Source organism: Phacochoerus africanus, chromosome 3 (assembly GCF_016906955.1).
Source record: "Phacochoerus africanus isolate WHEZ1 chromosome 3, ROS_Pafr_v1, whole genome shotgun sequence".
Classification (NCBI taxonomy): domain Eukaryota; kingdom Metazoa; phylum Chordata; class Mammalia; order Artiodactyla; family Suidae; genus Phacochoerus; species Phacochoerus africanus.
The window spans coordinates 197,877,520-197,891,342 of NC_062546.1; the positions used below are offsets into that span (position 1 = coordinate 197,877,520).

The window sequence follows — 13,823 nt, forward strand, 5'->3', positions numbered from 1 at the left end:
GTCCCACGTTCACGACTGTCACCGCACATGGCAGCCACCAGCCCTCGCAGGAGGGCGCCCGAGGTCCTGATCCCGGCGTCACCAGCTCACTCTGCGATCTTCGCCAAGCCCCTCAATCCTTCTGCTCTGCCATGTGCAAACCAAAGGCTCCCCGTGTCACCCTGGCTTCTCCATGGCAGAGAAGCAGAATCCAGAGAGGACGCGGGGTTGGCACGGAGGACCATAGGACCCTTCTTCCCAATGGTGTGTTATAGATTTCTTTAGAAATGCCACCCTCAGCAGCACGTGACTAAGGACCTGGCCGGTTATCGCCATGTAATCACCCTGTCCCCTGTGTCCGGGAGTTTCCTCATTGGGGTGCTGAGGGTGCTGTGTCACCGCACAGTCAGGACCGTCGGTCACCCTGTCTGCACTCCCCCTTGGGTGAGAAAGTGAGCAAATCTTGGCTGGTGGTGTGTCCTCTGTTTTCCCCAAACAGACTGGGAGTGGCTCCTCTGCTGGCGGGGGGGCTGGGGGGGGCAGAGAAAAGACCCCTTTTAGTTTAAGAGAGAAGAGGACAGAGGCAACTTCAAGATGGCAAAGAGGAGCTCCCTGCCTGGCTCAGCGGAAACCAATCTGAGTAGGATCCATGAGGATGCGGGTTCAATCCCTGGTCTCCCTCAGTGGGTTAAGTCCGGCATTGCTGTGAGCTGTGGCGTAGGTCGCAGACGTGGCTCAGATCTGGCGTTGCCGTGGCTGTGGTATAGGCCGGCTGCTACAGCTCTGATTGGACCCCTAGCCTGGGAACCTCCACATGCCGCAGGTGCAGCCCTAAAAAGACACACACACACACAAAGATGTCAAAGAGCCTGCCTCTTGCAACTTCAAGCTGACTTGGGCTGGGATTTCTGGCCCGACCCAGAGCCCCTAGATTCTTGGCTGGGGCCCGCTCTTGGCTCCTGTCTCGCTGGGTTTCCACGTGGGGCTGCGTGGCAGGGAGAGCAGGTGCGGAGCTGCTCCGGTAAAGGCCTCCTCGTGGTCACATAGAGGTGTTTAGCTCCTCTTCAGGCGCGCTGCTCACGCAGGTGTTCCCCGGCAGGACACCGGGCATGTGCCCGTACACGTGCTCTCCTAGTCAGCACCTTCACCTGCCACCTTGACGCTGGGCCCACACACTCACCAACGGTAACCAGAGCTTAGGCTTAGGCAAAACACCCACTCGAGCTGTGTACATAGTCACGCACACACGTGGATGGATGCACAGAAGAGGGACCGGGAAGTGGCACATGGGCAGACAGAAGATTTCCGGAGCCACCGTGGCATGAGTGTGCTCAGGGGGTGGCAGTGGCCATGCACACAGCACACACACACCTCCTCCAGCTGCCTGAGCTCGTCTTCAGCCAGGACTCCAGCCTGGCAGCAGTTTGGGGGCAGGCCCCGAACTTCAAGAGATGTCCCCCCCTTCTCCCTGTCAGGCAGGAGCCTCTGGGTGGCCAGACCTGTGTGGGTACCAGAGCCTTCTGGGACAGCTCCCCGTGAGACCGGGCAGGCCCAGGCGTGCTGCGCAAGAGAGCAGGCGTGCGGGGGGTGGCTCTTACACAATCCGCATCCGGGCTCGGCCAGGCGGGAGAGTTGAAAGGCCCCTGGCAGCTCCCCAGGCCCTGGTGCCCGGGCAGGGAAACCACAGCCTGAAACCCCTGGGTTTCTGAAGGCGGGATTTTTTTGGAGGCCTGCTCCACTCAGGCTGCCTCTCCGACTCTGTCATTCCTGTGAGGCCAGCGGGCTGCCAAGCATGTTGGGCACCGAATCATAGGCTTCCAGAAACTCAGCTAGGCTGGTGCCCTCATTTCCCACCGAATATGGGAAGAATTTGCTGAAGACATTGTTCCTTTGTCCAGAGTCCCGCAAACACTGTGAAACCCACCCACTCAGCTACAGATGGCAGCGGGAAAAACGGGGTCCCGAGGACACTAACAGGTTTCCTGGGTGTGCCAGCCTCTACTTTAAACAGTTTCTGAATGTTAACTTGTTCAGTTCCTACCATAGCCTTGGGAAGTAGGTACGATTTTTGGCATCTCCATTTTTTAGAGGTGAGGAAGTAACTGCCTGATTTCACACAACTAGCATGTAGCAGGGCTGGGCGTTGAACCCAGGCCGCTTCACTCACATTTATATTCTTTTGGGTCTTTGGGGAATCAAAATGATGAGATGCCCCGTTGGGAATACATTGGAAATAGCTTAGGCGCAAAGGCTGCGAATTTAAGTGCCTATAGGGCCAGCAAGTGAAATACACATGTGTCTCAGGCCAGCTGGCAGAGGCTGGTTGTCCCCCTGGAGGGTGTGTAGGCAACCCAGAGGTGTCCCTCATGCACCTTTTTTTTTAAATTTTTTTTGTCTTTTTTTTGCTATTTCTTTGGGCCGCTTCCGCGGCATATGGAGGTTCCCAGGCTAGGGGTCGAATCGGAGCTGTAGCCACCGGCCTACGCCAGAGCCACAGCAACGCAGGATCCGAGCTGCGTCTGCAACCTACACCACAGCTCACGGCAACGCCGGATCGTTAACCCACTGAGCAAGGGCAGGGACCGAACCCGCAACCTCATGGTTCCTAGTCGGATTCGTTAACCACTGCGCCGGGAACTCCCTCATGCACCTTTTTTAAAGATAAAACTTGCCTGGAGGCCATTTGAGTCCCCTGGCTTAGAGCGTCTCTAACCTAAGCCCAGTGCACCTCGGGCTGTAAATAGAGCTGGGGCAGGAAATGTGGGCTACCAGGGCATACCAGTTTGTCTTGAGGGGTTTGAAAGGCCACAAAAGCAGTACGGGGCAGAGATGCATCAGTAAGTGAAAGTGATAGGGAATAGAACAAACAACCTGTTCAGAAACAGCAAAAGAGGTGAGGGGTTGCCTGTTACTGGAGGCATGGGGCTCTTGAGAGCCTAAATAACACCTCCACTCCTGAGCTGTCACATACCACACTCCTGTGGCAAGATGGAGGTCCGAGGCCACTCCTGACCCATGGCTCACAGAACAACGCAGATTCCTCCATTCTAGGGTTTTAGCCCCAACTTGGCCGTGGAATCACGTGGTTACTCCAAGTCCCTCGCTACATATGGATACATATATATCCCTTGGTTTGCTGTCTTGACTTGATAAAAGGAGAGTGATAGGACATTAGAGGTTTAACCTATACATTTGCTGATGTTCAATTTTTTATTTTATTTATATTTATTTTTGATTTTTTCTTTTTTATGGCCACCCCTGCAGCAGCATATGGAAATTCCTGGGCCAGGGGTGGGAATTGGAGTTGCAGCTGCTGGCCTACGCCACAGCCACAGCAACGCTGGATCTGAGCCACATCTGTGACCTCCACCGCCAGCTTGCTGCAATGCCAGATGCTTAACCCACTGAGTGAGGTCAGATATGGAAACTGCATCAAATCTCACAGACATAATGTCTGGTTCTTAACCCACTGAGCCACAACAGGAACTCCTCAATTGGTTTTTTTTCCTTTTTTTTTTTTGCTTGTTAGTGCCACACCGGAGGCATATGGAGGTTCCCAGGCTACGGCTCCAATCGGAGCTGTGGCTGCTGGCCTACACCACAGCCTCAGCAACACAGGATCCAAGCCACGTCTGTGACCTACACCATAGCTCACGGCAATGCCAGATCCTTAACCCATCAAAAAAGGCTAGGGATCAAATCTGCGTCCTCATGGATGCTAGTCAGATTCGTTAAAGGCTGAGCCATGATGGGAACTCCCCTCAACTGGTTTTGACGTACAAAAACATCTATTTCATGATTCAACCCTACAATTGTCCTATCTCCTTTGCAAGGTGCAGAGAATAAGTGCAAATGTTTGAAGTGTGAGCCAAAGGCTCACTGCCATGTACACAGCAGGCACTCAGTGGCTGCTTGGTGAAGGTAAATGCAGATTCCAGAACCAGGAATGCTGGGCATGAACCTTTCTCTTCCGCTTCCAACAAAGCCAGCTGCACAGCAACAGGGTCAGGCATAGCAGTTCTTCGAGGGAAATTCACATTCATCCAGTTCCTCCGTGGAGGTTTACCTCCCACCCCACCCCCTTAACGGCCAGAATCCAGAACAGTCATGTAGTTTCCAGCTGCGGACAGAGACGACTGCCCAAGGCCACTCAAATGTGGCAGAGAACAAGCTCTCACTGCATCCGGGTTTTGTGGATAAACAATCTCCTCCAGGGTAACCAGAGCTTAATGGATGCGCCGCAGGTAGAAGGCGCTCTTCTACCCTCCCTCGGAGAACGAGGCGCAGAGGAGGGGTGGGGGCAGCGGTGGTTAAGGAGACCCTTCCTCCTGGCCGCAAGTCCGCGTCGCTATTAAGGCAACTGGCGGCGGGCGGGAGGGGATCGAACAAAGGGTTGCGACGCGTGGTCCTCAGGGACAGCACAGCGAGTCCCTTGGATGGGCGCGCGCGCCTACCCTGAGGAGAATCCCACCTCCGGCCCGCCGTGGGGACCCAGCGGGCACCTCCTCCGCCGCTGCATACCCGGAGCGGGATGGCGACCGCCGGGCAGCGAGAGATGGCCCGGTGCCCCTGCCCTGCCCAGCACCTGCCCCACGTTCCTCCCGACCAAAGGACAAGGAGCCCAGGCTTCTTTCTCTCCGAAGGGCAGCTCGCTCGGGAAAGTCCCCACAGGCGAGGGGCCGGACTGGCAGATGTGAACAGGGATGCGGGAGTGACGCGCGAGGGACAGGGCGAGTGGGAGCGGGCCCAGACTCGGGTGGCGCCCCGGCACCGCGCGCCCGTTCCCAGATGGGCAGTGGAGCCCGGGGCCCGGAGAAGTAGCCGGGCGAGTGCGTGGTGAGTTCAATTAAGAGGGTCTCTCGGCGGGAGTGGGGCCAGTTGGCCCCTGACCTAAGAAAACCTAGAAAGGCGAGCCACTCAGCCTCTCCTCTGGCCCCAGAGTTCAAGCACTGCTGGACTTGGCATCCGTCCCTTCGCCATGATCCCAGGCTCCGGGTTTTCGCCATTCCCAAATCCGCGGCCCCTAGAGACAGACAGCAGAACCTGCCAATGGCAGGACGCAAAGCGTCAACTTTGTGTTCGCCCGCCACTCTCAGCCAGTGCGGTCTCGTTTCGCGGGAGTCCCGCCTTCCGTGTCGGGCGCCCCCTTCTGGCAACACAGAGGTGAACCCTATCTGTCGCCATCTTGTGTGTGGCACAGGTATTTTTCTGGAATGTCTTTTCACTTATTCTAATCTTTTCTCCCATACAGCTGGTCTCTCAGTTCGAGAGCCAAGTGCACTGGTGATAAGGAGACCGTAGCCTACGGTTTGCGGGTCGTCTGCGTGGGTTAGGTCGCCACGTCACGCCACGCTTGCCGAGCCCAACGCCATTTTGAGTGTGGCGTCTTGATGGTTCCCATCTCGGGGCTCCGCGTGGTTCCCTAAATGGCGCCCCAAACTTCAAGGAGCCCCCAAGGACTAGAGCAGCGGGACTAAGCGAAGATTTGTTACCCTCAATGGCGCCCCCCGCCCCAGCAATGAATAAGTTCACGTGCCTGCAGTTCACATGCCCTCCGCAGAGCCTTAAGTAGGGTGGGAGAGGGACAGACTCGAAGGCCGGTTCCTGGAAGGATCCTAGAGGTTGTCGCGACGGCAATGACCGCCCGGAGCTGGCGCAAACCAGAATCCTAAAGTGCGGGGCCCGAGGTGTGATGCGAGGCCCGCGGGCTGTGCTGCTCGAGGGCAGAGCCCAAACTGGCCCTCGAATCCCCTCGAAGCACGAATCCCCGAGTGTGCGTGCTTGGCACAGAGCCCGCTCGTCGGCTGGCTTAGGTGGTGGATGCCGGGGTCGGTGGTGGGCAACGGGGTTCCCCCCTCCCCAAAGACTCAGGGCGCCCAGGGCAGAGGGAGTAGACGTGGTAGAGGGCGGGGTGGCCCAGGTGCGCGGGTCCCAGCCTCACGCCCTCATCTCTCGTCGTGGGGCTCGCGGACCCGCGCAGGGACAATTCTTGGTGCAATGTGCCAAGGCACGGGGCGGGCGGCGGGCATCTCCACAGGCACCCTGCAGGGCACCGCCCGGGGAGAGCACAGCCCAGCACCCGGTCTTCCCCTCCCCCTCGCTGGCAGCCGTCGTATGCGCCGGCCGCCGCCTCCTCTTCCCTCCCCCTCGTTCCGATCAGCCGCGGGGAGGGGTGAGGACGGGGGGCTGGGCGGGCAGCTTTGCCGCGCTTCAGCTTTCTGCGTCAGCAGCCCCAGCAAAACAGCCACGGGAGCGCGCACCCGGAGCGCGAGCTCGCGCCCCTCCCCCACCGCAATGGTGCGGCTGAGACCCGGCAAACTCAGACCCTGAATGACAGTGCGGCGGGCGACTGCGCAGCGCGGGACGCACCAAGGCACTGCCGCTTTAAGCACGCTTGCCCATTGTTCGGAATAGAGCCAATGAGCGAGCGCCCGCTCCCTGCTCTCAGCCAATAGTATTTGGGAAAGGGAGGCCGAGCGCCGCCCACTAATCTATATTAAAGGTTCTGGCGCCGCGTGAGTTCCCCACTGGCTGGTCTGAAAAGCCATCTTTGCATTGTTCCCGTGCCCGGCTCTCCGCTCGCCGCAGCCGCCTCCGCCGCGCGCCTCTTCTGCCGCCGCGGACTCCGGCAGCTTTGTCGCCAGAGTCCTTGGACTCCCGCTTCCTTTTTAATCCGCTGCATCGGATCACCGGCGTGCCCCATCATGTCAGACGCGGCCGTGGACACCAGCTCCGAGATCACCACCAAGGTGAGTTTAGACGCCGCCCGCCCCTTCGGGGTCCGCGCGTCGCCACCGCCGGAATAGTGTTTGGCGCGCGGCAGCTGGGTGCCCCGAACCCGCTGTTGCTCTTTTCTGCGGGTAACCCGCGCGCCCCCGTCCTAGGCCCTTTGGCAGCCCACTCTTTGTGTGTGCGGGGGAGGGGGTGGGAAGCGCCGCGGGCAAGCGTGATGCCCGTCGGGGAGTGGGCCCGGGGTCCTCAGGGACCCGGGGGGGCGCGCGCGGCGCCTGAGAGGCTCGAGGGGAGGCTGTTCCAGGGCTCCCGAAACTTGTTTGTGACTCGTCTGAGTGGTGGCGAGAGGTTAGGGGCCCGGCTGAGGGTCGTCGGCCCGCGGGGCGCACGGAAATAACTTTGAAACTCGAGCGCGTTTGGAATCGGAAGTGGGGGGGGGCGCGTGTGCCGGCGCGGGCCGGCTGCGGGAAGTGGCGGCTCCGCGGCGAGAGCCCGCCGGCGGCGCTGCTCTTTGTTCGGCTCCGGGCCGCCCTGTTTCGCGCCTAGTAGTGGGTCCGAGAAGGTTTATCTGGTCTAATCTGTGATAAGGCGGTGTGGGCCGGCGGGCCGCGACGTCGGTTGTCTCCGCGGAGGTGTGAAGGTCTTCTCCGCCCTGGGTGCCCTCAGGGAGGCGGGGGTGGGCGTCTTGGTAGGGGAGTGTGCCGGGAGCAGCCGCCCAGTTTCAATAATTCACCAGCGGTGCGGGGCTTGGCTGAGGAGGCGGCGAGCCCACGCGCCGGAGGGGAGGAAACGGAAAGTGAAGGAGCGGCACGCCGGGGCGATGATGGGCGCCCCCCGCGGCTGCCGGGGGGCACCGTATGTGCGGCGGCTTCGGGGGCTAAGCGGGTGAACAAAAGCTGCGGCCGCGGCTGGCTCTTTGCGGGGTTCCGGGAGTTATTGGGCCCCGGTGCTGCGGAATCATTGCCCTCGGTTGTGAGGTCCTGCGCGTTTGGCGCAGCTCCGCTCCTGCGCGTCGCGTCGGTCCCGCTGTCTCCCCTGGGGAGTGTCTCCGCCCTCGGTGGGAGCACGGCACTTTGAGGCGGGACCGCTTTTTTACCCTTCGGCCCTTGTGCGCACTCCTCTCGTGCCCCTGCGGGTGCCGACGCAAGTCACCTTGGCGTCTCCTTAACCCCTGTGCCCCTGGCGTCACCTCTGGTCGTTCCCCAGGGGCGACTCTTCCGGAGGAGCGGAGCTTGGGGTCCGGATCTCGGCAGGGGGCTCCCTTTAGCACCCTCTGGGCCCAGCCTGGGAACTAGTTTGAAGGGGAGGGTCGGTCCTGCCCAGCGCGGGCGTTCGCTTTCCTTCTAGGTGATTTCCCGCTAGGAGCAGTAAATATCCCCGTAGAGCGCGTCTCCGCCAGCCACGGGCTACGGGACTCAAAGAGCCCCGCGGACTTCGGGGCGGCCTCCCGCGGGACTTTGCCCGCCAAATGCGGGAACGTAGGCCCGCGCATCTAGGCCTGCTTGGGGGTGCGTCCAGAGGCCCGGAAAGACTGGCGAGTAACTCGCACGCGATCGGCGGAGCCAGTGCGGTCCGCGGGCTCCAGGTCTCCAGGGTCAGGGGCGCACTCGGCGGCCCGGGGCCACGTGCTCCGCGCGCGCGGTGCGTGCCGAGGCCCGCGCAAAGCGCGCCGGGCGGGGGTGCGCGCCTGCGCGCCGCGACCTCCCCGCCCCCACAGCTCCCCGGGGCTTCGGCCGCCAGGGGGCGGGAGCGGGCGGCGCCGGGGTCCTTCGTGGGTCGTTCGGGGAGAACCGGGCCCGCAGGTGCCGTGGTGGGGCTGCTTCAGCGTGGCGGCGGAGCGGTGCCCCGAGCCCGGGCCGCTCGATGCCTGTTTGTGTTGGCGACGGAGTGTCGCCGCGCCGGGTGGAAAAAGTTCCAGTTGCACGGGGCTTTGGGGCGCTCCCTTTGGAACTCGAGGCGCGGTCCCTTGGACACAGCTGACCCGGGGACGCGCAGGAGAGAGGCCGGGCCGGAAATGGGGCGCTCCCGTGCTCCCGGCAGCGCACCTCTGAGCTCGGGAAGGTCTCCGGCCCAGGAGAGCGTCGCCTGGGCCAGCTGTTGGGTATGGGAGGATTGGTGGGATTCGGGTTCCTTCGGAAAACCCGCGCTTGCCAGGTCTTGACCACCGAGGGTTGGGTCTCCGCGCTCTGCTGCTCTCCCGCGGGGCCTCTGGCTGGTGAAGCGGCCTCCCCAGTTTGGCCTGTTGGCTCCCTCCGGTTCCCTTCCCGGGCTCGTCCGCCCACGGGAGTCCGCCCGCAGTGTCAGGGCCCTCCCCTCGTTGGCTTATTTATTTATGGCACATACCTCCCGTTTTCCAAGAAGGATTTGTGAGGGGCGGAGCAACTCCTGGTTGGAAACAAGTCTGTGATGAGTGCGTGAGTGAAGTGTTCCTGGGCTTGTCCGCCCGGCCAGACAGGTTTCGGGCTGTGGTGCCACATGGCTCCTTTCCTAAGAAGCTTGAGGAAAGCGGCGGTGGGGATAGCCGTGGTGGGCTCTTTTTTCAGAAAGATTGTTTGCTTTTGAAGAGTTGACTTGAGACAAAATCCTGAGCAGAGGTACACTTAGTATTCTGTGGTCTCTCTCTCCACCTGTAACTCACCTGTAACTGGGCTTTCAGCTTTGGATGGCCAGATCACTGCATCCTTCCTACCTGTAGGCCTGGGCCCTGGGCTTCTTTGCCAGCCCCGAGTTGTTCAGAAGACTTAACTGGTGTTCCCTCTTCCTTTTTGAAGGACTTAAAAGAGAAGAAGGAAGTCGTGGAGGAGGCGGAGAATGGGAGAGAGGCCCCTGCTAATGGCAATGCTGTGAGTGTCCGGCCGCCTTGCTCATGACCCATCTCCTGGCAGTTTTTGGCCAAGATTCCTTAGATACTGGGCTTAGTTGGGGGGGGGGGGTTGAGGCCTTAGGTGATTGTTGTGTCAGGATCTCCTGGGTCTCTTCAGGAGGGTCAATTGATGGGGATTCTCGGGGGCCTGGAGCAGCATTGGGCAGGGTCTGGAGGAAGGGATGGGGCAGAGTTGCTGCTCTGTCCTTGTCAGTAAGTCGCTCTGTTTTCTTGTGAGCAGAATGAGGAAAATGGGGAGCAGGAGGCTGACAATGAGGTAGATGAAGAAGAGGAAGAAGGTGGGGAGGAAGAGGAGGAGGAGGAGGAAGGTGATGGTGAGTACCCGTCCCTGGTCTGTAGAACATGGGGAGGTGTTGGGGGGGCTACCTGAGGGTGGCAGTGGGGCCACTGGAACACCTGCAGTTGTTGCTGTGGAGGCAGCATCTTCCTCCTTGCTTTAGTCTGGTGATGGGAAGCTGTGTCCTGCGCTTTGCATACCCGCTCCCACTGGAGCGTGCCCTCCGCACTGACCAGTTGGTCTGGCTTCTCTGGGTGTGGCTGCTTGAACTTTCTCTCTGAAGACAAGATGCCTGTGATGGGCAGTGTGGCTGCTCCTGACTGCCCAGTTTGTCAGGTGGCAGACACAGATCAGGGGCACTCAACCCTGGCTAGTCTGTTCCTGGGAGATTGCCCAAGTCGCTGTGATTTGCCTGCGGGGGCCCCCCCCCCCTGTTTCTGGCTGCCGAGACCACCCTCCCTGGCTGGCTGAGGAAGGCGGACTGGTTTACCTGGGTTTACTCTCTCCAGGTGAGGAAGAGGATGGAGATGAAGATGAGGAGGCTGAGGCAGCTACAGGCAAACGGGCAGCTGAAGATGATGAGGTGGGTCTGGCTTCAAGCGGGAGAAGATTGGAATCGGGGGCAGGAAAGGAGGGGCTGATGGGACTTGAGTCGTTGCCGGTTGGTGTGGTGCCTGGTCCCAAGGGGGTCCTTGCTCACGTTGAGCAGGAACTGGAAGGCGCCTGGGCCCAGCGTCCCAGAGCTCTAGAGGCCCCCGGGGCTGCTTGTGCCTCTCCTCACTGTGCGCCCAGGGGCTGAGGGTGTTTGGTGGGTGGGCGCAGTGGGTGGGAGGGGCCCTGACACTCTCTCCCTGCTCAGGACGACGATGTGGACACCAAGAAGCAGAAGACCGATGAGGATGACTAGACAGCAAAAAAGGAAAAGCTAAAACTTAAAAGAAAAAAAAAAAAAAAAGGCCACCGTGACCTATTCACCCTCCACTTCCCGTCTCAGAAGAATCCTAAACGTGGTCACCTTCGAGTAGAGAGTCGCCTGCCCGCCCGCCCACCGCGGGCAGCGCCACCCGCAGATGACGTGCGCTCTCCACCACCCCACCAAAACCACAACGTGAATTTGCCACAGGGAAGGAAAGAAAGAACCAAAACTTCCAAGGCCCTGCTTTTTTTCTTAAAGTACTTTAAAAAGGAAAATTTGTTTGTATTTTTTATTTACATTTTATATTTTTGTACATATTGTTAGGGGTCAGCCATTTTTAATGATCTCGGATGACCAAACCAGCCTTCGGAGCGTTCTCTGTCCTACTTCTGACTTTACTTGTGGTGTGACCATGTTCATTATAATCTCAAAGGAGAAAAAAAACCTTGTAAAAAAAGCAAAAACCACAACAAAAAAAAAACAATCTTATTCCGAGCATTCCAATAACTTTTTTTGTGTATGTACTTAGCTGTACTATAAGTAGTTGGTTTGTATGAGATGGTTAAAAAGGCCAAAGATAAAAGGTTTCTTTTTTTTCCTTTTTTTGTCTATGAAGTTGCTGTTTATTTTTTTTTGGCCTGTTTGATGTATGTGTGAAACAATGTTGTCCAACAATAAACCGGAATTTTATTTTGCTGAGTTGTTCTAACAAAGCTGTCTCAAGCCTGGTTATTCTGTGGTGTTCTTCAGGCTTTCTAGGGAAGGGGGGTCGGGGGGGGGGCATGGAGAAGAGGGAAAGATCTTGACCTCTGGCCCAGCTATCTTTCCTGGGGACAGTGGGTTGAAGACACCCCTTTGGGGGTGGGTGTGCCCCTTGGGCAGCAGGGACTGATGAGTGGCCTTGGTGGTCAAGGACTGAGCTGCATTTGGCTGGTGTGACGTGGGGGACACGAGTTAACAGGCTGAAGGGGGTTCAGTCTGGTCTCCTTACTGTTGGCACCAGGAGCCTCCTTCCCCAGGACCACATCATTGGGTGCTGCCACATTAACGTGGGTGCCCTGGAAGGAGGTGTACACAGCTCCCGAGGGACAGGCAAAGTGTGAGCCTAGGGCCAAAGATGCCAACTCCCAGTGGTACTGTTGGTGGCCCCAGCCTTTCACCTCAGAATCCTCATTGGATTATCCTGGCTGGGGGATGGTGCCCTCTGGTGGTGACATGAGCTCCTGCTCTCTTGCAGGGCGCTAAAGCAGCCCTGCCCTCTTTCTCCAAACTCGGGCCTCCAGGGGAAACATCCTACCTGCTGTTTAAACACAGTTGGAGATGGTAGGTGAGCTGTTTGGATTTTCCAGACAGGTGAGCAGGGTCAGGAGAGCAAACTGGAGGAAGGGTGGCCTCAAGCTCCAACCTTGAGGGAGAGGTGACTGTTAAGAGCCCTGTGAGAACTTTCTGGGGTCTTAACGGATGAGAATCATGAGCACCCAGTGTGTGGTGTGCTCTTTGGAGGGGGGGGTGGTCAGGAAGCCCCAGTGGTGGGGGTGCTGGCAATGGGCTTTGGTTCCCAGGTGGAAAAGCTGAATGGCCCTGGCAGCCTCTGTCCCTCCTGAATGCGGTCGTGAAGACGCTTCTTTGGTGGCAGGATCCAAGCAAGATCGTGGGAGGGGCGAGGGCAGGGTTGGGGGACACCCCTGAGTTTGTCCTGCAGGCAGAGGTGGCTCCGGGCAGCGGAGGGAATAGGGACCGAGAGGCCAGGCATTTTCTCCACTCCCGCCTCTAAAGCTGGCCACGTGGGGCTAGCCAGCCTTTGGCTGAGGTGGGGGCACGTACCCTGCCCTGCTTTAGGGTGAGGAAGGGCCCCAGGGACCCAAACCTTTCTTGCTGGGAGGAGACGGGGTATTTTATCTTCACTCCTGCCTTCTGCTCCTCCCTCTCAGGCCCCAACTGTTTGCATGAAGTAGTCACCCTTCAAGGTGACAAGTTGTGGGCGGGTGTGAATGGGGGGTGGGGGCAGATGTTATTAACCAGGCTTATCTATTTACAACTCTTTAAGGACCACCCACTACCCTGGGCCACTGACTAGGGTGCTCGGAGCACAAGGACAAAGGGACCTGATGAAGCGGGGAGGGCTTCTCTGTGGAGGTGACATTGAAACAGACGGGAAGGCCCAGGAGGAAGAACAAAAGAGGTGGCGAGGCTGTTCAGGGGGCAGGAGCAGTGCGTGGGCAGCCCTGATGCTGGAGGCTAAGAGGGCACACAGTGAAAAGGGGCAGACAGGGACCCGCAGTATGAGCCAGGTCCCCAGGAAGGATTTGGTGATGCCATGAGGGTTTTTTCATATAAGAAAACTCTGTGGAAAGCCCTGAAGTGGTATCTGCAGGCATGGGGTTGGTGGTGATGGTGGGGGTGGCGAGGGCTGAGAGGGAGAGAAACAGTTAAGTTGTCACGTGAGACAAAGCATCCAGATTGAGGGATGAATGGGGTGGCGGAGACCCTTCTCACCCAGGAGCCCAGGCTCAGGCGTGAGCCTCCGGCACTGCGAGGAGCCACTTAGCGCCTGGAAGGGGCAGGAGATGAGGCTCTGGAGCCACCTGGTGGCCTCGCCGTGAGGTGGGCTGTCAGAGCTGTTGAGTGCACAGGTCTAGAGGGCAGGAGAGAGGCCTGGCCAGGCCAGAGTAACCAAGATCGAGGGAGGTGGGAACAAGGTGGGCCAGGGAGAGGGCACAGCAAGAAGAGACAAGGCCAGTCACACCAGGGCGCCCACCAAACGGGGCCCAGTCCCTTCCAGTAAGTGAAAGCTCAGAGACCAGGGTGGCCTCTTCCTCTGCTCCATGCCCAGCCTCCGTTGCTCACCAGCCAGGTCAGCCTCTTTGTGCCTGGGGCAAGCTTGGTCTGACCTCGCGGCCTTTGCACTTGCTGTTCTGTCACAGGAATGCATGATTCCCAGGCCTCTGGCTACTTGCTCCATGTTAGGTCTTGGTACCAACGACAGTTCCCCAGAGAGGCCGTCCCTGGTCCTCATTCTTTCCCTTGGCCACATA

The 13,823-nt window shown here is 59.0% G+C and overlaps 1 protein-coding gene across 1 annotated transcript; it reads left to right on the forward strand.

Moving 5' to 3' along the window:
• Nucleotides 1-6,486: 6,486 nt before the first annotated feature.
• On the forward strand, nucleotides 6,487-11,501 carry PTMA (prothymosin alpha). The gene is made up of 5 exons (XM_047773751.1): nucleotides 6,487-6,728; nucleotides 9,483-9,554; nucleotides 9,816-9,909; nucleotides 10,382-10,455; nucleotides 10,732-11,501. The coding sequence occupies exons 1-5, from the start codon at nucleotides 6,684-6,686 to the stop codon at nucleotides 10,777-10,779; spliced, it is 333 nt and encodes a 110-aa protein (XP_047629707.1). The 5' UTR covers nucleotides 6,487-6,683; the 3' UTR covers nucleotides 10,780-11,501.
• The last annotated feature ends 2,322 nt before the right edge of the window (nucleotides 11,502-13,823 follow it).